We start from the raw sequence: 25922 nt of genomic DNA, 5'->3' as shown, positions 1-25922 counted from the left end.
TTACTTATGACTGTGTTTGAAACTGTCAAACTGTAAAGCACTGCGGAATATATTGACACTATATAAATAAAGTTTATTATTGTTGTTATTATTAATCCTTCCCAAACTCCACATTTGGCAATCGAACAGATTCTTGTCCCATAAGTCTGTTGCGTTATGTTTACCAGGGACATCAGCACTGCCTTCTGTACCTTGTGGTGAAGCAGCAGCACTGTGTCCTGTGGCAGAGGATCCCAATCTCGAGGCTCTTACAGCAGTCACGGCTCCTAAGATAAATGAATCTGTATCCAGGGCTCTTACAGTTAAGACCCCATAGTCTCACTGCCTCACAGTAGATAATCTCCCTCTGTGATGAGGAAGAAACCTACTTTTCTCTAGCCATGGATTATGGTTACTCCCACAATGGCAGTCTGAGTGTATAAAGATCCCTGTGAAGATTGCCTCTTGGGATATGTATGTGCGTATATGCAGATATGGACAAATAAGTTGACATACTTATAATGTCTGGACCAATGACTCGTATAAATGCAGTTTCGAATAATTTCAAGTGTCGGAAGATTTTACTAGCACCACCTTCACCACCACCTTCATCGATTCAGAGTCCAGACTCCCTGTGTCTAACATCAGTAAAACAGGAGTAATGATCCACGTTTCTTTCAGCGCTTCTAAAGAGAAGCCCGACGTTGGTAATGGCAGGAGATATTGCCTGCCGGATGGTGTATTCCTTAGTTTTAATAATATATAACCCTTCTTTGGGTTAGACATCTAAGGATTTGGAATAGACGTGATCTCCTGGATGAGTAATGTGCGTACATCCCAATGCTCTGCCATTATCCATGTACTAACTGTTATTGGTTTGATCTTCCCGCAGTCCAGGGCCTCTGTCCTGCAGGTCTCCTTGTAGTATGGTAAGCTGGTCTGTAACCAAGGTTTAACCTGAGCCCAGAAGGACCGATGAAGGAACAGTCCTGTTATAAGCACATGGAGCTTATTATTGGTCGGTACAGTCCTCATGGTGTGGTGGCTGTGACTTTCACCATATTTTGCTGGGCAATAAAGTTTTCTAACCCTATTCTGGGGCTGCGATGTCTATAAGTATCTATCACAATAAATAACTTGCTGTGGTTCATTATTGGTATTGGAGTACAATGGGTGTATTTCACTCTCTACTTCTGATGCTTATTTCGTTTACCACATTTCATACTGAAATTGGCCATTATAGATGTATATCAGACACTACGGTGATTCTCTTTGCGGATCTCTTTAGATATCTATGGTTTTTCTGATCTTTCAGATCATTTATATATCATCTAGTCTGGTTTTCGCCTTGGACTTTGATTCCTGGCTTCTGTACCCACCCTGGGAGAGTTGCTTTGGTATTCTCCAGGGTGCTGGCCTGAGGGACGTAATGGAAAAAGGGAATTACACTGACCGGTAATTCGGTTTCCAGGTAGTCCCTCAGGACAGCACCCATAGTTCCCTCCCTTATGTTTCTCTTTTTAGGCTTGCACGGGATTAATCTTGCGGCAGATCGTTCATCCTTTGGGTCACCATGGCTCGAAATTAAGATGGAGGCGTTAAAGGGTTTACTACACACGTGTTTGTAAGGGCATGTATAGACCATTTATTTCCATCCTTCGGTGGTACTTTGAAACAACACTGGAGGGTGGAGGTGGGAGGGTCCTTTTAACCTCTCTATGATCCTGTCCCGCTATAGGTCAAGGAAGGACGTCCTCCAGGGTGCTGTCCTGAGGGACTACCTGGAAACCGAATTACCGGTAAGTGTAATTCCCTTTTTTTTTTTTTTTTTTTTTTTTTTTTTTTTTTTTGTGGTCGCCGTTATACCATTTATAACGGTGATTGCAACACCAGGGTCAGTAGAAACCGACCCGAATCATGTTCTCTGGGGTCTCAGCCATCCCCCGGCAGCCGAGACCCGAGAGAAATTTTGTCTCTGGGGGACGCTATACACTTTTTCCACAGGAGCGTTAATTAACGGCGCTGTGGTTTAAGTACCCTTAATTGACTGTGAAAAGGCTTATCTGCGGTTAAGGGGTTAAATAATGTCATTCTGCTCAAAGATTCCCTTTATGTGCAGATGAAGCTCTTTCAGAGACTAGCCCAGCAATACCCTTTACATGGTTAAGGTACCGTCGCCCTCAGCAACTTTGCAAAGAGAACAACAACAATCCGTGACGTTGCAGCGTCCTGGATAGCGATCTCGTTGTGTTTGACACGCAGCAGCGATCTGGATCCCGCTGTGCCATCGCTGGTCGGAGCTAGAAGTCCAGAACTTTATTTAGTCACCAGGTCGGCGTGTATCGTCATGTTTGACATCAAAAGCAACGACGTCAGCAACAAGCATAGGGCCTCTAGATGTGTGTCGGATCGGTACACTCCGGCTGTTTGACATGGAGCTAACAACCAGCGAGAACGAGAAGTGAGTCGCCGTTACGTCACTGGATCGCTCCTGCATCGTTCTGGAGTTGCTGTGTTTGACGTCTCTACAGCGACCTAAACGGCGACGCTCCAGCGATCTAGTTTAGGTCGGCTCGTTGTCTATATCGCTGCAGCGTCGCTGAGTGTGACGGTACCTTAAGTCCGTCCTCCATTACTGAGAAATCAGCATTTGAATTGATATGTAAATGAGGCTGACGATCTGAAGCCTTTGTCACTCCAGCTCTATTCACAGTGTGGGCACTGCTTGCCTGACAGTCTCTATGCTGTGTGACTTCAGGCAAAGGAGCCGATATGTCAGTGAGGAGGAGGCAGAACTGGAGTGGCAGAGGCTTCAGATGATCTTCATTTTCTTCCAAAGTTCTGTCTTTTAATTATTCGGGAAATTGTTACTGATCCAAGCATGCACACAAACCTTGATGAGATAGATGTGAAACTATCAGATTACGGTACTTTTGTTTTGGGTGCATGTATTCTTTATTGGAAGAAGTCTTTGTGCTATGGTCTAACTGTGTGGACGTCTGAATGTCTGTGGAAATCTCCTTGTATTTTTTTGGATATTAGAGAGGAGTAACCTGTTTGTACAGCACCTGTGTGGCAAACCCCATAATCTGAATACTATTAATCTGCTATGCAGCATTGTCCTACTCTTATGCACCTTCTGCTCATTCCATAATTACATCACTTTATAACACATCATAACATTCCTGTTAACCATATACAGATGTACTGTCTACTAAAAGACTGGCCTCCAATCCGACCTGAGCAAGCAATGGAACTGCTGGATTTTAATTACTCAGACAGGATGGTACGCTCGTTTGCAGTTACTTGCCTTGAGAAGTATTTGACCGATGACAAGCTGTCACAGTATCTTATCCAGCTAGTACAGGTAATTTTTCTTTTGAATAAGGCTTTATTTATTGATGCATTGATTTTTGTTTTTTTCTGTTCATGACTTTATTTTGAAACTGCAAACATCTCATCATTTGTTCTATAAAATTCAGTACAACTCTATTGCAGCTTATTGACAAAATTCACAGCTTCACGGGAGGATCCTTCGCACTTCGAGGCGACCATGGGACCCAGTACACTGGGGATCCCTATGTAATTGGCTTTGTTAGTGATTTGACAGCAGGGTGTATATGGTTTAATAGCGGCGATCATAACTAGCTCTGGTTGTTGTTTTTACAGTAAAATGCTGGCTGTGGATTACAGCCGGCATCTCTTGTATGGTGTGAGCTCAGCTACTGTCCATATCAGTACTTGCGTGATATGTTGGGGAGGTGTTAAGGGCTTATATCTTTGTTTTGAACTAATAAATTATTATCACATGACTAGTGTATTCTATGTCACTGTATCGGGCCTACTGAGCATACTGGTCCTTCCTAAGTCTTCAAGGCTGACGGCGCATGCGTTTCTCAGCCGCACAAGTGTATGGAAGCATTATGACCCATTTAAGGGATTTGCCCACTTTGATCATGTCACAATCACTTTTGACCTTTGTAATTAGCCCAGAACAGAGGAACCTATCACTTGGATGCCGAGCACCTGCTCTGGATGACGCGAGACGCCCACCTAAGCCGCCACCTTACCGATCACCTAAAATAGTGTATTGGTATTCAATGTCGATAAGTGATTAAAGACTAAAGTTCCCTTAGAAAAATCTTTCCAATACAAATGAGTTTAGTTCCATGCACTCTAGCTTCTTCAGTTTCACACTCTGCATACCATTCTCTGGTCAAGCTAATGTCGTCACAAACTAGCCCAAGACTGGAAGACATCTTCTATAACTTCTTCTAGCTTAATTTGTGAAGCCAGTTACCCTTTTCTCTCCCAAGAGCTTAAATGAATTACTGTCTGTGACCATGACCTTCCAGAGATTGGTCATAGGACAGGAAGCGGCTTCAAACAGGAAAATAAGCATAATTCTGTTACATAACTTGTAGTTTCTAATATCGGCCACATCTAGTTTTGAGATTAAATAGAAACCTAAGCTCACTGACAGACTAAGAACTGATTATTATGCCAGTGTTTGTATGTTATCTAGAGAAATACGTCAGACCATAACAATCACCTCACTAAATATCATTGCTTCACAACTGTATATTATATTCTTCTTTTCTGCAGGTTCTGAAGTATGAACAGTACCTGGACAATTTACTAGTTAGATTTCTGCTGAAGAAGGCCCTGACCAACCAGAGAATTGGACACTTCTTTTTCTGGCATTTGAAGTAGGTTTACAACTGTCCCTGGGGTATCGTACTCCTTTTTACAATTGCAATGTTTGTGGCAGGGCTGTGGAGTCGGAGTCTGTATAAAATGGACCGACTCCTAAAATATGTAGCAAATTGGGTTCAGTGTAGGATGTGCTGTAAATGTTTTCATAAGAATTTGGGGAGGTTATGAAATGTCCTATAAATGTCTGTTCTGTTCCTGATGTAAGGATCTCGACTTTTAGTGGAGATGAATCTGTGCTGCACTTTATGTACATGTGCTGTGGTTTGGCGTACCGACTCTATAGCCCTGGTTTGTGGATTTATGGAAAGTGATGCTGTCATTCACTACAATTTTCGAGTCACAGCAAGAAGGATTTAGAAACCTTTGTCTTCTCATTACTGTGATATACCAACAAGCTCTCATTGAAGTCTTGAACTTTGTAACTTTAAACATCTTGCTTTAGAAGCTTTGAACTTTACATGCTCATGAGGCACCAGTCATGGGACAATGAGTGGTCATTTGTTGTCTTTCTGCGATCCACTGTCTGGGCTCCTATTATACACTCCCTGACAGAAGTTTTGTCTTGCCAAAATCTGACCGTTCTGTGTCCATCAACTGATCAATATTTCTGCATTTATTCCAATTTTTCTTAACCTAAACTACATTTCAGTGGGTTTCAGCTTTCAAAAGAATAATTTATACAACCAAGCTTTTATTTACATAGCATGGATAAGCGAGACAACTTCTGTGAGGGAGTGTAGGGAAGCTCCTGCAAAGCGCAGTTATATCTAATCAGATAGTCATATGGACTTTAGCCACTGGTAAAGTCCTAGCCTAGTTTCCTCAGATATGGTTTTTCAGAAAATTGTTGGTGAAAGACTCCATGAGATGTCTGGGCGCTGTGCACCGTTCTGCCTCCCTCCCATACGTTGGTTTACAGTACTCGGAGCAAGTGCTGCTTGAATTAGAAACTCTGTCTGCGCAGGTTGAGACGGCACAAGCTGAGTGGGTGCTCACAACCCACCTGCTATGACTGCTCTCTACAGTGATCCACATAGGTGTATCAAGTGAGCAACCACTGCAGCCATGAAAGATCTGTGCACAACCACTTGGCACGTGCCCCAGCTCCTGTAGTGTCGGTGTGTGCACGCACAGCTGAATTTTTAGTAAAGGCCGCTCTCGCTCGAGGCATTGCAATGAATCTACATAGGTGGAGGTGGCAGAAGACTGAATACTAGGGGTGCATCAATCCTCATTGTATAATATTGATTTCTGGATGTCCATATCTGAGAAAACTAGACTGCATGAATGTTTTGGAGTTTTTAGGGACTAAATTCCTTACATGAGTATTTGATTAGTTTAAATTTGGTTGTGGAAGATGAAGGGTGATTTACTCCTTTTTGGGCTTCTCTGGTAAAGTGCACCTGTCATGCGTCAGTCTAAGATGACATTTGTGTGTATGCGTAACAATCTGTAAACTGTAAAGCCACTAGTCTTCCTGTTATATACCAATGATGCTTATTAAACTCTTGTTAGGTCAGAAATGCACAACAAGACGGTCAGCCAGAGGTTCGGACTGCTGCTGGAGTCCTACTGCAGAGCCTGCGGCATGTACCTCAAGCATTTAAGTCGACAGGTGGAGGCGATGGAGAAGCTCATTAACCTCACTGACATCCTGAAGCAGGAGAAGAAGGATGAGCCTCACAAAGTAAGGGCCTACCACATTGTGTTGTTCTAGAAATTGTTACATTTCCACTTAAAGGTGTATTCTAGAAAGAATGCTCTGCTTTTGGATAAATGTGTTGCTTGTACAAAAAAATGTAAGTATTGTAAATTTTTTAGCTGATAATTGGTTGAATAATTGTTGTGAAGTCCATTTGTGACCACACACATTTCCTGTAGAAAATGTGATGTTATTTTAGTCCAGTATTTAGAGGCTTTCTTACTCAATACATGTATCAATAAGCTGCAAGTAAATTAAAAGATGCCTGATACTCCATCGATCCTGAAAACCAAGATTCTAAGTATTGTGAATAGTGGTAGTGCACGTGACCACTGCCCCATGTAATGATATGGGACTCGCATTACTTCTATCTCCACCAGTCCCTTTAACCCCTTCCCGACCTTTGACGCAGCGTATGCGTCATGAAGACCTGTGACGCAGCATATGCGTCTTGGTCGGGTGAAAGGGTTAACTGTAGTATTCCCCCGACCTGCAGGGACAGGGGGAGTGGTACTTGAGCCCCCCCCGGCTACGATCGCTGTGATTGGCTGTTGAAAGTGACGTTTCACTTTCAGAGCGATAGTAATATTTCACCAATGAAAATTGGTGAAATATTACAATCCAGCAATGGCCGATGCTGCAATAGCATCAGCCATGGCTGGGGAACGCGATCTGCCACCGATCCCCTCCCCTCCATCCTCCGCTCCCATCCGTCCTCCTGTCCTCTCCCCCCCCCCTCCCCTCCGTCCGATCTTTTTCCCCCACTGTCCGATCCCACCCCCACATTACCAAGCTCTGGTGTCCCTCCCGGTGTCCGTGCGTCTTTTCCATGGGCGCCGCTATCTTCCAAAATGGCGGGCGCAGTGCGCGCGCCGAATCTGCCGGAGGGCAGATTCGTTACAGGTACATTTTGATCGATGTGATAGGTTCTGTCAAAACGATCAAAATAAAAAAATAACACCCCCCCCCCCCCCCCCCCTCCTTTATCACCCCCATAGGTAGGGACAAAAATAAAATAGAGAAAATATATTTACTTTTATTTTTCCGTAGGGTCGGGGTCAGAAGTAGGGTCGGGGTCAGAAGTAGGGTCGGGGTCAGAAGTAGGGTCGGGGTCAGAAGTAGGGTCGGGGTCAGAAGTAGGGTCGGGGTTGGAACTAGGGTCGGGGTTGGAACTAGGGTTAGAATTAGGCTATGTGCTCACGGTGTGGATTTGGCTGCGAATCCGCAGCGGATTGGCCGCTGCGGATTCGTAGCAGTTTTCCATCATGTTTACAGTACCATGTAAACCTATGGAAAACCAAATCCGCTGTGCTCATGGTGCGGGAAATGCTGCGTTGTATTTTCCACAGCATCTCAATTCTTTGTGCATAATCTGCAGCGTTTTACACCTGTTAATCAATAGGAATCCGCAGATGAAATCTGCACAAAAAACACTGGAAATCCGTGGGAAATCCGCAGGTAAAATGCAGTGCGTTTTACCTGTGGATTTTTCAAAAACTGCACCGAAAAATCTTCACACGAATCCGCAACGTGGACACGTAGCCTTAGGGTTAGGGTTGGAATTAGGGTTAGAGTTGGAAATAGGGTTAAGATTAGGGTTAGGGGTGTGTTGGCGTTAGTGTTGTTGCAGAGTTAGAATTGAGGGGTTTCCACTGTTACGGCACATCAGGGGTCTCCAAACACGACATGGCGCCACCACTGATTCCAGCCAATCTTGAGTTCAAAAAGTCAAATGGCGCGCTCCCTCCCTTCCGAGCCCCAACGTGCGCCCAAACAGTGGTTTACCCAAACATTTGGGTTATCGGCGTACTCGGGAAGAATGACAAAACAACTTTGGGGGTCTAATTTCTCCTGTTACTCTTGGGAAAATAAAAAAAATGGGGCTAAAAACTTATTTTTGTGGAAAAAAAAGATTTTTTTTATTTTCATGGCTCTGCGTTATAAATTTCTGTGAAGCACTTGGGGGTTCAAATTGCTCACCACACTGTTCCTTGGGGGGTCTAGGTTCCAAAATGGGGTCACTTGTAGGGGAGCTCCAATGTTTAGGCACACAGGGGCTCTCCAAACGCGTCATGGTGTCCGCTAACGATTGGAGCTAATTTTTCATTCAAAAGTCAAATGGCTCTCCTTCCCTACCAAGCCCTGCCGTGTGCCCAAACAGTGGTTTATCCCCACATGTGAGGTATCGGTGTACTCAGGAGAAATTGCCCAACACATATTAGGATCCATTTTATCCTGCCCATGTGAAAATGAAAATATTGAGGCTAAAATAAATTTTTTGTGGAAAAAAAAAAGTAATTTTTCATTTTTACAGATCAATTTGTGAAGCACCTGGGGGTTCAAAGTGCTCACTATGCATTTAGATAAGCTCCTTGGGGGGTCTAGTTTCCAAAATGGGGTCACTTGTGGGGGAGCTCCAATGTTTAGGCACACAGGGGCTCTCCAAACGCAACATGGTGTCAGCTAAAGAGTGGAGCCAATTTTTCATTCAAAAAGTCAAATGGCGCTCCTTCCCTTCCGAGCACTGTCGTGCGCCCAAACAGTGGTTTCCCCCCACATATGGGGTATCTGCGTACTCGGGACAAATTGTACATTAACTTTTGGGGTCCAGTTTCTGTTTTTACCCTTGGGAAAATAAAAAAAATTGTTGCTTAAAGATCATTTTTATGACTAAAAAGTTAAATGTTCATTTTTTCCTTCCATGTTGCTTCTGCTGCTGTGAAGCAGCTGAAGGGTTAATAAACTTCTTGAATGTGGTTTTGAGTATCTTGAGGGGTGCAGTTTTTAGAATGGTGTCACTTTTGGGTATTTTCAGCCATGTAAACCCCTCAAACTAACTTCAAATGTGAGGTGGTCCCTAAAAAAAAAAAAAAAAAAAAAAAAAAAAAAATGGTTTTGTAAATTTGAGAAATCGCTGGTCAAATGTTAACCCTTATAACTTCCTAGCAAAAAAAAATGTTTGTTTCCAAAATTGTGCTGATGTAAAGTATACATGTGGGAAATGTTATTTATTAACTATTGTCACATAACTCTCTGGTTTAACAAAATAAAAATTCCAATTTTGGAAACTGGCAAATTTTCGCCAGATTTCCAATTTTTTTTTTTTTTTTTTTTTTAACAAATAAACGCAAAAATTATTGACCTAACTTTACTACTAACATGAAGCCCAATATGTCTAGAAAAAAAAGTCTCAGAATCGCTAGGATCCGTGAAAGCGTTCCTGGTTTTTTGTTTTTTGTTTTTTTTTACCTCCTAAAGGGACACTGGTCAGAATTGCAAAAAATGGCCAGGTCATTAAGGTCAAAATAGGCTGGGTAATGAAGGGGTTAAAAGTAAAAGGAGGGGAGGTCGCACATGTGCACTACAGCTCCATTCAAAAAGGAAATGTGGGATCCCTTTGTCCTCAGGAGCAGTAGGGGTTCCCTGCAGATACACAACCCCCTGTTTTGCTTTGGTATATGTATTTAATGCTGAAACTCCTTTGTAGGGAATCTTGTCAGCAGGTTTGTGCTACCTCATCTGAGAGCAGTGCAGTGTGGGTAAAGAGAAGCTGAATCCAGCGATGTATCACTTAGATTACTGGCTTCAGCTGCTCTCACACAATCAAAGCTTTTAGTTTTCGGGTATGTGCACACGTATTCTGGAGGACTGAGGATTTTTCCGCAGCAGATTTGGAAAAACCGCAGTGCAAAACCACTGCGGATTTATCGCGGTTTCTACTGTGGATTCTGCTGCGGCTTTACACCTGCAGTTTTCTATTGGAGCAGGTGTAAAACCGCAGCGGAATCAGCACAAAGAATTGACATGCTGCGGAATGTAAACCGCTGCATTTCCGCGCGTTTGTTTCTGCAGCATGTGCACTGCGGATTTCGTTTCCCATAGGTTAACATGGTACTGTAAACTCATGGGAAACAGCTGCGGAGCCGCAGCGTGTGCACATACCCTAAGGGTATGTGCACACGTCAGGATTTCTTGCAGATATTTCCTGAAGAAAACCGGAAATTTTCTGCAAGAAATCCGCAGGTTTTTTTTTTTGCGGTGTTTTTTTTTTTTTTTTTGCATTTTGCAAGCGAAATTAGCTTGCAGAATGCTAAAGTTTTCCAAGCGATCTGTAGCATCACTTGGAAAACTGACTGACAGGTTGGTCACACTTGTCAAACATAGTGTTTGACAAGTGTGACCAACTTTTTACTATAGATGCTGCCCATGCAGCATCTATAGTAAAAGATAGAATGTTAAAAAATAATTTAAAAAAAAATGGTTATACTTACCTGCAAATAGCCGATCTCCTCAGTGGCGTCCGTTCCTATAGATGGTGTGTGTGTGCAGGACCTTCATTGACGTCGCTGTCACGCGACCAATCACAAGACGGCGACGTCATCGCAGGTCCTTCACACACACCATCTATAGGAACGGAAGCGGCAGCATGCACCGCTGAGAGGCGGGAAGACTCCGGGGCCATCGAAGGTGAGTATATCACTATTTTTTTATTTTAATTCTTTTTTTTTTTTTTTTACCAATTATATGGTGCCCAGTCCGTGGAGGAGAGTCTCCTCTCCTCCACCCTGGGTTACCAACTGCACATAATCTGCTTACTTCCCGCATGGTGTGCACAGCCCCATGCGGAAAGTAAGCAGATCAATGCATTCCTAGGTGTGCGGAATCCCAGCAATTCCGCAAATTTAATGAACATGTTGCTTTTTTTTTCCGCAATGCGATTTTTTTTTTTTTTTTTTTTTTCCCTGCGGAAAAAAATGCAATATTTGCACAAGAAATGCGGAATACACTGTAAATAGGAGGCATATGTAAGCCTTTTTTTGCGTTTTTATCACGTTTTTAAAGCGAAAAAACGCGGGGAAAAAGCGAAAAATACTGAACGTGTGCACTTGGCCTTAGAGTGAAGCAGAGAAAGCTGCCCCTCCGCCACCAGGTGGTGTTGGACTAGTTCTGCAATGCCAATCTCCTAGTGATAAATTCTTCACAGTTAGTAAACAGCACGCACTTTGATCCCCAAATTCTGTTTCAGCCTTCATCTGCTGTCTTCAGACTACATGGCAATAAACTGCTGACCGATTCCATTTGAAGGGCTCTTATGTAATTGTGTTGGATGCTGTGTATTAACAGATATTTGTTGTAGGTGCAGATGAAGTTTCTTGTTGAGCAGATGAAGAGGCCAGACTTTATGGATGCATTACAAAATTTCACCTCCCCTCTCAATCCTGCACATCAGTTGGGGACCCTCCGGTATGTCCATGTGTTATTTTCTGTTCTGTTTTTCCCCATTTTGTCTGATCACGTTCAGCCTGCAGATGTTTTCTAAATTATTACCTTTGTTTTTTAGGCTTGAAGAATGCAGAATAATGTCTTCTGCAAAAAGACCACTTTGGCTAAATTGGGAAAACCCTGATATTATGTCTGAAATGCTGTTTCTGAATAATGAGATAATCTTCAAAAATGGAGATGGTACGTTCAAGTCAAAATGCCACTGATACACAGTGTACGAGAAGCTTATTTTAAAGTGAATACCATACAACCCATTGGTATACTGCTAAAACCAAATGGTGCACTCCATACATGAATACGTTAAAGCCATTTAAGGACACATTCATCTGGAGACTTTTTTTTTTTTTATAATTCAAATAACCTAATTCATATCATGTTTGCCCTAACAATATGGACAAAAACTCTGTGTATGCTTTGATACTTGATGCATTAATGGAAATAATGTATTACAATATAGTACATAAATTCAGGGTAAAAGTAGTAAAACATGTACAATGTCACATGTTCAGTAGACAAATTGTTATATCTTCCTGTCTGTTATTATCTCTCCCAGACTTGCGTCAGGATATGCTAACACTTCAAATCTTACGGATCATGGAAAATATTTGGCAAAATCAGGGACTTGATTTACGGTGAGTGACAGGTCTTTACTTGGTTAGAGATGAAAGTAAAGAAATCTTAAATGTCTAAATCTATTGATAAGACGTTATTAAAAATGTGAATGTCATCAATTGGATGTGCCACCAGGATCTGATTTTTGTGTGCCTGCTGCAGACCCAACCTGGAAAAAACGGATTCAAGTGTATGGTGAAACATTTGCATCTGTCTTCCATAGACTAAGGGCCGTATTTGCCACTAGGCACGCGAGGGCACGTGCCTAGGGCGGCGACATTGCGGGGGGCGGCACCTGAGCAAGGTGGTTTTTTTTTTTTTTTTTTATAAGTCCCGGGTCAAAAAAACGCGACCGACAGCCCGTCCCCCCACCTCCAAGTCTCCGAGTCCCCCCGCCTCTGAGTCCCACCCACCCTCCTTGAAGACGATACTCACCTGTTCCAGCGATGCCTGGTCTCAGCGTCTGTAGCGCGTCCTGAGTGAGCAGTCATGTGGTCCCGCTAATTAAGGTCATGAATATGCGCATATTCATGACCTTAATTAGCGGTACAACATGACCGCTCACTCAGGAAGAAGGCGCTGCGGCGGGACAGAGCTGGAGCCGGAGGGATGTCGGCGCGGCGTGTGGGACAAGCAGCTGACAGGCGAGTATGAGGGGCGGGGGGAGGATGGTAAGCCACCCGTGCCATGCAAGATGGCCCAGGAGAAGGGGAGGGGGTGGAGAGATGAGCCATGCAGAGGGAGGGGGGGGGGGGGGGGGGAATTATGAGCCATCAGCCATGCATAGGGAGGGAGGGGGGGAATTATGAGCCATCAGCCATGCATTGGGAAGGAGGGGGGGGGGGAATTATGAGCCATCAGCCATGCATATGATGGGGGGGGGGGAATTATGAGCCATCAGCCATGCATATGGAGGGAGGGGGGAATTATGAGCCATCAGCCATGCATAGGGTGGGGGGGGGGGAATTATGAGCCATCAGCCATGCATAGGGTGGGGGGGGGAATTATGAGCCATCAGCCATGCATGGGGGGGGGGATGGAATTATGAGCCATCAGCCATGCATAGGGAGGGGGGGGGGGGGAATTATGAGCCATCAGCCATGCATAGGGAAGGAGGGGGGGGGGGGGAATTATGAGCCATCAGCCATGCATATGGAGGGGGGGGGAATTATGAGCCATCAGCCATGCATAGGGAGGGGGAGGGGGAATTATGAGCCATCAGCCATGCATAGGGGGGGGGAGGGTGGAATTATGAGCCATCAGCCATGCATAGGGAGGGAGGGGGGGGGATTATGAGCCATCAGCCATGCATAGGGGGGGGGGGGAGATTATGAGCCATCAGCCATGCATACGGGGGGGGGGTGGAATTATGAGCCATCAGCCATGCATACAAGGGGGGGAATTATGAGCCATCAGCCATGCATACAGGAGGAGGGGGGGGATATGAGCCATGGCCATTATACAATATGGAGCATCATGTGCGGCCATTATACAGTATGGAGCATCATGTGCGGCCATTATACAGTATGGAGCATCATGTGCGGCCATTATACAGTATGGAGCATCATGTGCGGTCATTATACAGTATGGAGCATCATGTGTGGTCATTATACAGTGTGGAGCATCATGTGTGGCTGTTATACAGTATGGAGCATCATGTGTGGCTGTTATACAGTATGGAGCATCATGTGCGGTCATTATACAGTATGGAGCATCATGTGTGGTCATTATACAGTATGGAGCATCATGTGTGTTCATTATACAGTATGGAGCATCATGTGTGGTCATTATACAGTATGGAGCATCATGTAGGGCCATTATACAGTATGTGGAGCACTGCGTAGCCATTATACAGTATGGAGAACTGCGTGGCCATATTTTTTTTTTTTTGTTTATAATTATTGTATATGAAACAGTGTGATCAGCAGTGCTAAATGGGTGTGGTTGGGACTTGGATATTGGTGTGATTAGTTGTGAAATGGGTGTGGTCAGAGGCGTGGCCTAAAATTTCCCGCAGCGCACTACGTGCGCCGCAACCTTTACACCTTTTTCCCTTCTTCAAAGGTTGGGAGGTATGGTACCGCATTTCCCAGATCACAGCAAGTACCGCAAAATCCCATAGGGAATGATTGAAACCAAACGCAATGTTGCCGTAAGTGATCCGTTACTTGGCAGATGCAGAAAAACTGCCCGATCTGCTGCAAAAGGCGACTTTCACAACAGCGATTCTTGCCAAAGTCACTGCGGATAGTGTCATACTCACCAATGGGGGAGGTAGCACTAAAAGTGCCTAGGGCAGCAGAAACTCTAAATACGGCCCTGCATAGACTGCAATATTTAGAAAAACACAGATGGAAAAAAAGTATAGAAAAGATTTTGCTCAAATGTATGTGAAATGGATACCAATTTGATAGTTTTCCATTTTTACTCTATGTAAATTAAAAATGTATCCCTATAAATAAGTTTTCTAACAATGCAAAAAAATATGTATAGTTCACAAAAAAAAAATTGAAGTGATACACAAGCTTTCACCTAAGACCGGTTATATACAAATTGCAAGTTAAAAATAACTGCGGTCCCTACACATAATCTTATGTTCCCATGAAAAGTGTTTGGTGAATTTTTGATGTTGCAGACTTTCTGCAGCATTTCTGCAGCTATAAAGTAAATTAACGTATATACTCGATAATAAGCCTCCCCCCCCCCCTCCCCTCCTAAGTTTGCAACAAAAAGCTGGGAAAACTTATTGACTTGAGTATAAGCCTAGAGTGGAAAATGCAGCAGCTACCGGTAAATGTCGAAAATAACAATAGATACCAATAAAAGTAAAATTAATTGAGACATCAGTAGGTTGTGTTTTTTAATATCCATATTGAATCAGGAGCCCCATATAATGCTCCATACAGTTCATTATGGCCCCATATAATGCTCCATACAGTTCATTATGGCCCCATATAATGCTCCATACAGTTCATTATGGCCCCATAAGATGCTTCATATACAAATATGCCCCATATAATGCTCCATGCAGTTCTTTATGACCCCATAGATGCCCCATATAATGCTCCATGCAGTTCTTTATGGCCCCATAAATGCCCCATATAATGCTTCATGCAGTTCTTTATGGCCCCATAGATGCCCCATATAATGCTCCATGCAGTTCTTTATGGCCCCATATAATGCTCCATGCAGTTCTTTATGGCCCCATAGATGCCTCATATAATGCTCCATGCAGTTATGGCCCCATCGACGCCCCATGCAGTTCTTTATGCATTGTGCCACATGTAATGCTGCTGCTGCACTGAAAAAAAAAAAATGACATGCTCACCTCTCGTCACTGCCCGCTGCTCCTCAGCGTCCCGTCTCTCCGCACTGACTGTTCAGGTCAGAGGGCGCGATGACGTATTCGTGTGCGCAACGCCCTCTGACCTGAACAGTCACTGCAGAGGACGTGGAAGACGAGGCGGCGGTGGAACGCGGAAAGGTGAATATGAAATACTCACCTGCTCCTGACGCGGTCCCTGCATGTCCCACGTCTACGGCAGCTGGAGCTTCTTCCTGTAATGAGCGGTCACGTGGCACCGCTCATTACAGTAATGAATATGCGGCACCAGTGATCGCTGAACAGGGGAAGAGGCTGCCGCGCCCGAAGACCGTGGGACATGCGGGGACTGCGCCGGGAGCAGGTGAGTATTTGACAGGCGTCGCCCACCCCCTCACCCGCCGACCCCCCCCCCCCCCCCCCTTCCATGACTCGAGTATAAGCCGAGATGGGCACTTTCAGCCCATTTTTTTTGGGGGGGGGGGGGGGGGCTGAAAATCTCGGGTTATACTCGAGTATATACGATACGTTGCTTGGTTGGTTTTTTTTTTTTTTTTTTTATTGAACTTTTTAGTGGTGTTTTGTTGTACTTGTATTTTTAAGGGGATTTTCTATTACTGCGTTGTTTTGTATCTTTTTGTTGTTTTAAATAAAGCTCCATTTGTGTTTGATACCTTCTGGTATTTGGCACTGACAAAGCTTTATTTATATAGACATAACAAGTACAGTGGGTATAAGATTTTGATAAATCCCCTCCACTCTGCGCCAGAAATGCAATGTCTTGCAGTTCTTTACAATTTTTTTTGTAAAGCTTTTGCTGAAACAGGAATGCATGTACTGTTCTCTGTTCTGCCTTTCTGGCCTTTCTTCATGGTGGATATAATTTAATAGCAGTGTATGATTTTCCTATGTAGTATGTACTACAGCTGCAGGAGGAAGCTGCAGCTCATAAATAAATTCTGTCACACTGGTTTCTCCTGGTCTCCCCTTTTACGTCATATAGTGGCTGGCTCTGTGTGTTTGTATATACTGTCATGTAAAAGTTTGTGCACCCCTGGTCAAAATTATTGTTCTTGTGACCAGTTAATTTCTTCTTCAGCTTGTTTATCTCGAATGGGCCTAAAGTTAGAGGACACATTTAATTTGTATTTTAGGTAAAATTTGAATATATATAATCTTTCACATTTTAAAAATTACAAAAAAGAAAATAGACCAATGCAAAAGTTTGGGCACCCTGCATGCTTGGCACCTAGTAGTAGCACCCACTTTTGAAAGTATCACAGCTTGTAAACTGTTTTTGTATCCAGCCAAGAGTATTTCAATTCTTTTTTGAGGAATTTTCTGCCATTCTTCCTTGGAAAGTTCTTCCAGTTCTGTGATAATCTTGGTCGTCAAGTATGCACTGCTATTTTTGTGTCTAGGCACAGATTGTCAATGGTGTACAGATCAGGGGACTGTGAGGGCCATCGTAAAACCTTCAGCTTGTGCCTTTTCAGGTAGTCTATTGTGGATTTTGACATGTTTAGGATCATTATCCATTTGTAGAAGCCATCCTCTTTTCAACTTCAGCTTTTTTACAGATATTATATTTTCATCAATAATTTGTTGTAATTTAATTGAATTCATTCTTTCCTCTACCCATGAAATGTTGCCAGTGCCATTAGCTGCAAAGCAACCCCAAAGCATGATTGATGCACCAACATGCTTAATGGTTGGCAAGATGTTCTTTTCCTGAAATTCGGTTTCCTTTTTTTCTCCACACATACCTTTTGATCGTTGTGGCCAGAGAATTCTATTTAAACCTCATCGGTACAAAGGACTTGTTTCAAAAATGCATCAGGCTTGTTTAGATGTACTTTTGCGTACTACTTAGGCTGAATTTTATGGTGAGGAGAGGTTTTCTTCTGATGACTCTTCCATGCAGGCCATATTTGTGCAGGTGCCTCTGAACAGTAGAACAATGAACCACAACTCCAGAGTTTGCTAAATCTGAAGGTCTTTTGTAGTCTAGCAGAGGTTCTGATTTGCCTATCCTAGCAATCGTATTAGACCTTATCTTGACCTCCACTATTCCTGTTACCGTATATACTTGAGTATAAGCCGACCCGAGTATAAGCCGACCCCCCTAATTTTGCCACAAAAAACTGGGAAAACTTATTGACTCGAGTATAAGCCTAGGGTGGAAATGCAGCATTTACCGGTGAATTTCAAAAATAAAAATAGATCGTTATTTCCCCATAGCTGTGCCATATAGTGCTCTGCACCGTTCATATTTCCCCATAGCTCTGCCATATAGTGCTCTGCACTGTTCATATTGCCCCATATCTGCCCCATATAGTGCTCTGCACCGTTCATATTGCCCCATATCTGCCCCATATAGTGCTCTGCACTGTTCATATTGCCCCATATCTGCCCCATATAGTGCTCTGCACTGTTCATATTGCCCCATATCTGCCCCATATAGTGCTCTGCACCGTTCATATTGCTCCATATCTGCCCCATATAGTGCTCTGCACTGTTCATATTGCTCCATATCTGCCCCATATAGTGCTCTGCACTGTTCATATTGCTCCATATCTGCCCCATATAGTGCTCTGCACTGTTCATATTGCCCCATATTTGCCCCATATAGTGCTCTGCACTGTTCATATTGCTCCATATCTGCCCCATATAGTGCTCTGCACCGTTCATACTGCCCCATAGATGCTCGGTATAAATCTGTGCCGCAGCTGCTGCTGCTGCAATAAAAAAAAAAAATGCCATACTCACCTTTCTTGATTGCAGCTCCCAGCGTCCGGTCCTGGCGTCTCCCCGCTCTGACTGATCAGGCAGATGGGGCCGCGCACACTATATGCGTCATCGCGCCCTCTGACCTGAACAGTCAGAGCGCAGATAGACGCCGGGAAGACAGAGCGGCGCCCGGCGGCTGGAACGCGGACAGGTGAATATTACATACTTACCTGGTCCCGACGTCCGGCTCCCCTGCCGTCCCACCGTCTTCTGTGCCGCAGCCTCTTCCTCTATCAGCGGTCACCGGCACCGCTGATTAGAGAAATGAATAGGTGGCTCCACCCCTATGGGAGGTGGAGCCGCTTATTCATTTCTCTAATGAGCGGTCCCACGTGACCGCTGAAGAGGGGAAGAAGCTGCAGCACAGAAGACCGTGGGACGGCAGGGGGAGCGTCAGGATCGCCGGGACTAGGTGAGTATGCCTCAGCGCCCTCTCCCCCTCACCCGCCGACCCCACCGCTACCGTGACTTGAGTATAAGCTGAGAGGGGCACTTTCAGCCCAAAAATTTGGGCTGAAAATCTCGGCTTATACTCGAGTATATACGGTAATTGCCATTTCTTAACTACATATCGAACTGAAGAAAGGGCAACTTGAAAAAGCTTTGCTATCTTGTTGCTTTGTGGGCCTCCACCATTTTCATTTTCAGATCTGCTTAGAAGAACCCATGGCTACTGTTTTTTTTTTTTTTTTTTTTTTTTTGGGCACAAGGTTAAGGAAGGCTGGGTTTTTATAAAGCTGGTAAATTTGTGTCACCTGGCCTTCCCTACTGATAGTGAACAAGCCATAACCCTAACAGACTAAGGTCTGAAACCTTGGTGAAAGTTATCTGAGCACCCAAATCATTTTCTTGTTTTGTAATTTAAAAAATGATGTGTTTTTCTATTTTTTTTTTTTTTTGCCTAAAATACAATGGAAATGTGTCATATTTAACTTAAGGCCTTTTCATCTTCATCTTGCTTTAGTGTTCACAATAAGGCTGCCGTCACACTAGCAGTATTTGGTCAGTATTTTACATCCGTATTTGTAAGCCAAAACCCGGAGTGGGTGATGAATACAAAAGTGGTGCATATGTTACTATTATACTTTTCCTCCATTTGTTCCACTCCTGGTTTTGGCTTACAAATACTGATGTAAAATACTGACCAAATACTGCTAGTGTGACGGCAGCCTAACAGTAATTTTAACCAGGGGTGCCCAAACTTTTACATGCCACTGTACTTAGATTAATCCTTTGCATGCAGCTGTCTTTGTTGTACTTTATAATGCCCTCCTATTACATGGTTGATAAAGAATCATTTGACATTTCGGCATATGTCTAGAGGTCAAAAAGGTTTTGTATTTTTTTTCAGCCAATTTGCATTTGACCAATTTGAGCAATCGAATACCCATTAGAATGCATTGGCAAATCAATTACCAGTATCGTCAAATGTATGATTTATTAAAAATCACAAATTATATTAAATCTATTCAGCTAACTAACAGCATGCTGCCAAAATGTGCTTACTATTATCCCTGGTCACATCTGCTCCATGTGCCACTCATTGCTATGTAAAATCAGCACCTCCACAGTTGGTACCTCCCAGAGAAGCAGGAAATCTAACCATGTTGTCAAAATATTATGGTATTTTGGACTGCACTGCTCTAAAATGAGGAAGCAGAACCAGTGTCCCTGCAATAACAAGGGGAATCATTTAATGGTCACTGTGTAAATACCATATTCTCTTTCAGGATGCTTCCCTATGGGTGCCTCTCTATAGGAGATTGCGTAGGACTCATCGAAGTGGTCAGATGTTCTCATACCATTATGCAAATTCAATGTAAAGGAGGATTAAAAGGTGCTCTGCAGTTCAACAGCCATACGTTACATCAGTGGCTCAGGGATAAAAACAAGGGAGAAACGTGAGTTGCAATCTTCCACGCTAATTTCTAATTTGTCTTGTGTACATGTTTTTGATAAGAACTTTAAAATTGGTCTCGAGTTGCTAGGTAAGCCAATTATCAAGTTAGGCAACCACACAGAATTTGCTCCACATGCTACAAGCACACAGCTGAATGGAGGGACCTGGGATATTGTAGACCATTCAGTCATCATCTGTGCAGAGATGGGCTGAGTTACTCCCTACATCAGTGGTCCCCAACTTTTTTTTTTTTACCTTGATAGCAGAATTTTAGCTCTTGATAAAGGGTTGCGAGCCTCATCAAGAGTCTGCATAGGCCTCTTTCACACATCTGTTTTTTTTTTAATCAGTCACAATCCGTCAAGTGTTGAAAAGACAGATCCTGTGCCGATTGTAAAAAACTGATGCACTGGATAAGAGAGAGACAGACGGATCCAGCAGCAACATTTGCTGGATAGTTTTTTTTCTAAAAACGACGGATTGTGACTGATCCTAAAAAATGGATGTGTGAAAGAGGCCTTACAGTGGCTTGCGAAAGTATTCACCCCTCTTAGGTAAAAAGCTATTTTGTTACATTACAACCTGTATTTAAATATTTTTGTAATACGATTTGTGTGTGATGCATCAGCACTAAATAATCTAAGTTGGTGAAGTGTGAAAGATATAGGCATAAATTACATTTATGTGATCAAATAACTAAAATTTGGCATGCGCATATGTATTCTCCCCTTTTGCTATGAAGTCCCTAAAAATGTATGGTGCAACAATTACCTTCATAAGTCACATGCTTGGTGAAGGGAAATCCACCTGTATGCAATCTGTGTCACATGGTCTGTCCGTATGTATCTTCTGTTCAGCTAATCATCTGCAAAGACTTTCAGCCATCACAGGGACATTTTGCCTAATGTTATGTCTTAATTTATTAATTTATCATATATAGATGAGATGGTTACAGTGTTTATTGTCCTTTGCTGCCATATTCTTGCCGTTGTTATGTGACTTCATGTTCTGAAGCTGTAATTCCCACAGTGCCTCTTTCTTTGCAACTCCTCCTATCTTGTTTCCTCGCTTCCTTTTTTTCTAGTCAATGCCATCTTGGCAGCACGTGCATCAGGAATGAAGAGAGGATTTTTCACGAGTCTATCAGATAACCTGGGACCATAGACTCCTACCCTGGCCCTAACACTAGAGGCGTCCTAGCTATTCCTGCCCCACAGGTTACTTCTAATGGTGAAGATGCTGCGGCCACGTACCTTGCTGTACATTTGAATCCGCTTTTATCTCTCCCTTCCCAAGGAAGTGGGGAGTAAAAGTATATGTATGTACACAAACAAGGAAGGATAAATTAATTTAGCAATCATACAAATATGCACTCGCAGACAACACGGGGGAACACCAGGTATAAAAGGTAGGGAAACCCAATAGGAGAAGACAGGGTATTGCACACCGCAAAACACTTAGCAACAGTCACAGAACAACTCTGAATCCTTCACCAGGCAGTACAAGACTTTAACACTAAATCCAGATTTCCAGAGGCAATATATATAGGAGAGGGGTGTGGCTGATACTTAACAGCTGAGATCCTCCTTACAGGAAGCTTCAGTGTCTCCAAGCTGAAAAGTTTACTACTGAAGGAAACCTGCACTGTTTTATATGAGGGAGAAGCGCTTCTTTCTCTATCGCCTCATTGGGGTACACAGGAACCATGGGCTGTATGCTGCTGCCACTAGGAGGCTGACACTATGCCCAAAAAAAGTTAGCTCCTCCTCTGCAGTGTACACCCCACCAACTGGCAATCCGAACCTCAGTTTAGCTTAGCGTCAGTAGGAGGTGGACAAGGGTCTTTCATTAGACAATTATCTACCTCAATGTGCGTTGTTTTTCTTCCAGGTTTTCCGGAGGGATACAGTGTGAACAGTCACAACTGTAATCCGACAATACGGGTTATGAGTATGGCGTGTACTGCCACCCTGTATCCTCATAGATCCCACAGTAGGACCAAGACCCTAGCACACAAGCGTGCTTAGAAGATCGGTCCTAGCTCTGTCCCCCACCCACTCGCCCTCCAGAGCCTGTCGGTTGTGGAGACGAGGACGTCCATCACCAGCTCCCTGGACGTCTGATACCTTCCCCGGTTTGAGGTTAGTAATGGACGGCGTGGGATGCTTTAGGTGAGTATTTCATCTACCCCTACCGTCGGGTACCTTTTTAGTCCCTCCTGAAATCTGGGGTCTTCAATAGGGGGTTCCTTGGGATTCCTATTTCGCAACGGTGCGCAGAGTTTTTTTTTCCAGGCTGCCTTTTGGCCTGGTTGGCGTTTTCCATCCTTTCTGACCACAGGCAGGAGTGCGGTCTGCGGACAATAAGCGGACACATGGGGAAGGGGGTCATCGCTCCGTTCGCACGACGACCTTTGTGGCAGCCGCGCTAGCTCCTTCCTGGCGGCCGCATCGTCTTCTGAGCCCGATGCGGCGGCCTAATAGGCCGCCGCGCTGCTTTTCCTGCGTCCGCACTGTCTGTCCCTGTGCGGCGACCCTGCAATCAGCCGCACCGCTTCTCTCGGCGGCCACACGCTTTCAGTCGCCGGCTTCTGCCGGGGCCTGCTTCCGGCGCCGCGACTCCACTCATTTCATTGTCCCTCGGGCGGGTTTTTCTCCCACGCGACTATCTCCTCTTCGGCGAGCTCCGCCCACCAGCGCCATATTGGTGCTCCTGTCTGGAGGTTAGCTCCGCCCATCACCTCCTGTGCCGCTGAAGGATTTCTTTTTGGAGCCAGGAACGCCTTGTTCCGCCCCCTCCAAGAGCGGGAATCCTGGCGTCCTCAACCCTTCCAGTCACCATCTCCCTGCTTCTGTCAGGCCTGCAGTAGGCTCCAGACTGGAGTGTTCCAGAAGTCTTCCCTGACTGGCTGTACACCTGCCTGAAGGACCCTCGTTTCTGAAGAGCATCTTCAAAACTGTGCAGCCTTCCATTGGACAACGCTTTGCCCGCCGTGAGTATCTCTGCACTGCAGACTGACACTCTCCTCTGCCTTCCTGTCCCCCAACCTTCTGGCATTCCTCAGGGGCTCATTCGTCATGTCTAATTCTAAGGCAGGACGCTCTCATCCTCCTACTTCTTCCTCTACTTCCTCTGCTTTAGTCAAGCACTTTGTGTGTTCATCTTGTAACTGCAAACTTCCCTCAGGTCAGTCCTTTCCCCTCTGTCAGGCCTGCAGCAACCCCATTATGCCCACCGCCCAGGTTCCCCCTGCTGCTCCACTTGAGAGCGAAGCCTCCACCCCAGGCTGGGCTTCCTCTTTGTCACAATCGGTAGCGGATCTAACACTGGTTTCCCAGACCCTTGTGTCCGTGCTCAATCAGTTGCCCCTACAGACTTCCGCAGTAGCCAGTGGGTTGCAGGAAGCTCCGTCCGAAACTTCCGATAAAGGCTGCAAAGATCCAGACAGGAACGCCGGTCTGAGTCCTCTTCCCGTTCCATCTCGTCCCACGGTCCTTCTCTGCGGTCGGCTTCCCCCCGGTCCTCCTCCCCTGAGTCAGGCGAGGCGTTCACTGATACGCCTTCGGAGTATAATTTGGAGCTGGACTCGATCCAGATCACTAGCATGAGGGATACGGTTCAGTGTCATTGGAGCGATCATTCAGACCTGTGGCATTAAAGATTCCATTACGGAACCCGCAGATCAGGCTGTTTCATTTAGACGGTCTAAACCACCCCCCAAGGTTTTCGCCCCTCATCCTGAATTTGATGAGCTTCTGGCCAGAGAAAGAGCGAATCCGACCAGACTCTTTAAAGAGGAAGGTGCCTTGGCGTCTTTTATCCTTTTTCTCCGGATCTCATTGCCAACTGGACTTTCTCTCCCTCTGTGGACTCACCAGTTTCTAGACTATCCACCAACACAGTCCTCCCGCTGTCTGGCGGAGCATCTCTGAAAGATTCCAACGATAGAATCCTTTTCAAAGTCGGCCTTCGAAGCGGCCGCGTCTACCCTATGTCTGAACTTTGCTTCAACCTGGGTTGCGAAGTCTATATCTGAATGGGCCAAACAACTCCATCTGGGCATCCTGGCCGGAGCTCCACCAGAACAGCTGGCGGAACTCGCCACCCAAATTTCTCATGCTGGGGAATATTTGGTTTACACTTCCCTGGATGCCGCGTCTTGTGCTGCTCAGGCGTCCAGTAATGTTGCCATGCGTCGCACCGTTTGGCTCAAGGCCTGGCAGGCAGATCTGTTATTAAGGACGCCACCAGGGGCACAAGCCAATTCTCCCCCAGTCCAAACCTTGCCAACCTCCACCTAGGCGGAAATTTCAGTCCTTTCGGCCCTTTCGTCATTTTGCGGTGTCTGATTCCTTTTCCCAACAGCAGAGGCCACAGGCACATCAAGAGAAGAAAATATGCTTCAGACCCATCCCTTCCTGGCGTCCCCGCTTCTCCCAAGGTAGATCCTTCAGGTCTAGGACTGGAAGATCCACCTTGGGATTAAGGCTCAGGATGCCAGCCTAGGCAGACGGATCTTGCAGGTGGCAGTGAAGAGTCCTCTGACCTGATGGAAGTCTGTTTTTTCTCCCTCCCAGGGACTGCTTTGGGACGCCCCAATGAGGCGATAGAGAAAACAGGATTTTTTTTTTTTGGTTGCTTACCGTAAAATCTGTTTCTCGGAGCCTTCATTGGGGGACACGGCACCCTCCCATGATTGTTCAGTTTCTGTTGTTCTGTGTTCTATGACTGTTTCTCATGCTTACAGTTTTTATGGTTGTGGTTATGTTCTTTCAACCTTACCGTTTTTCTCCTACTGCTTTCTCACTAAGTGAGGTTCGGATTGCCATTTGGTGGGGTGTACACTGCAGAGGAGGAGATAACTTTTTTGTGCATAGTGTCGGCCTCCTAGTGGCAGCAGCATACACCCCATGATTCCTGTGTCCCCCAATGAAGGCTCCGAGAAACAGATTTGACGGTAAGCAACCAAAAAATGCTGCTGTTCAGACGCTGTTGAGAACGCAGACGCTGTGGTCTTCTGGCATCTCCCTGTCGCGGTGACTAGAGATGAGTGAACCTTTCAAGGTTCGGTTCGAATTTGGCAAACGGACCTGAAACTTGTTAAATTCAACAGGAGACAAAACCAAACGCATAGACAACACCTTCAGGAGGGGCAAAAAGCTCAAATTGGGGGCAGACACTATGAAAAGTGGCATCAATTAACTCACAGTAGAAATTTTATAATGGTGCAGCAGTCAGGCATGGGCCATGCATGACAGGATTTGAGCCAGCATGTACAGCTTGGAATTGAAGTTTCAATTAACCTGGTGGTTAAGGGAGCGGTGTAAGGGTATGTGTCCACGTTCAGGATTGCATCAGGATTTGGTCAGGATTTTTCATCAGTATTTGTAAGCCAAAACCAGGAGTGGGTGATAAATGCAAAAGTGGTGCATATGTTTCTATTATAATTTTCCTCTAATTGTTCCACTCCTGGTTTTGGCTTACAAATACTGATGAAAAATCCTGACCAAATCTTGATGCAATCCTGAACGTGGACACATACCCTTAGTCTTCTTAGCTGGGAGACTTGATACTTCATGCTACATCTCCAGTGGTTTGTTTGTTTGTTTTTATATTCC

The 25922-nt window shown here is 44.7% G+C and overlaps 1 protein-coding gene across 6 annotated transcripts in view; it reads left to right on the top strand.

Annotated features, from left to right (window-relative positions):
* Positions 1-25922, top strand: part of PIK3CA (phosphatidylinositol-4,5-bisphosphate 3-kinase catalytic subunit alpha) — a 91357-nt gene that overhangs the window by 40453 nt on the left and 24982 nt on the right. For all 6 annotated transcript variants that reach the window (XM_069727278.1, XM_069727282.1, XM_069727280.1 and 3 more), the window contains exons 12-18: positions 3182-3346; positions 4585-4688; positions 6211-6382; positions 11535-11641; positions 11739-11860; positions 12234-12312; positions 20135-20305. In XM_069727278.1, coding sequence (XP_069583379.1) covers positions 3182-3346; positions 4585-4688; positions 6211-6382; positions 11535-11641; positions 11739-11860; positions 12234-12312; positions 20135-20305 — 920 coding nt within the window. The remainder of the gene's footprint in view (positions 1-3181; positions 3347-4584; positions 4689-6210; positions 6383-11534; positions 11642-11738; positions 11861-12233; positions 12313-20134; positions 20306-25922) is intronic.

Source organism: Ranitomeya imitator, chromosome 5, assembly GCF_032444005.1.
Source record: "Ranitomeya imitator isolate aRanImi1 chromosome 5, aRanImi1.pri, whole genome shotgun sequence".
Taxonomy (NCBI): domain Eukaryota; kingdom Metazoa; phylum Chordata; class Amphibia; order Anura; family Dendrobatidae; genus Ranitomeya; species Ranitomeya imitator.
This window is presented reverse-complemented; position numbering and strand designations above follow the sequence as displayed.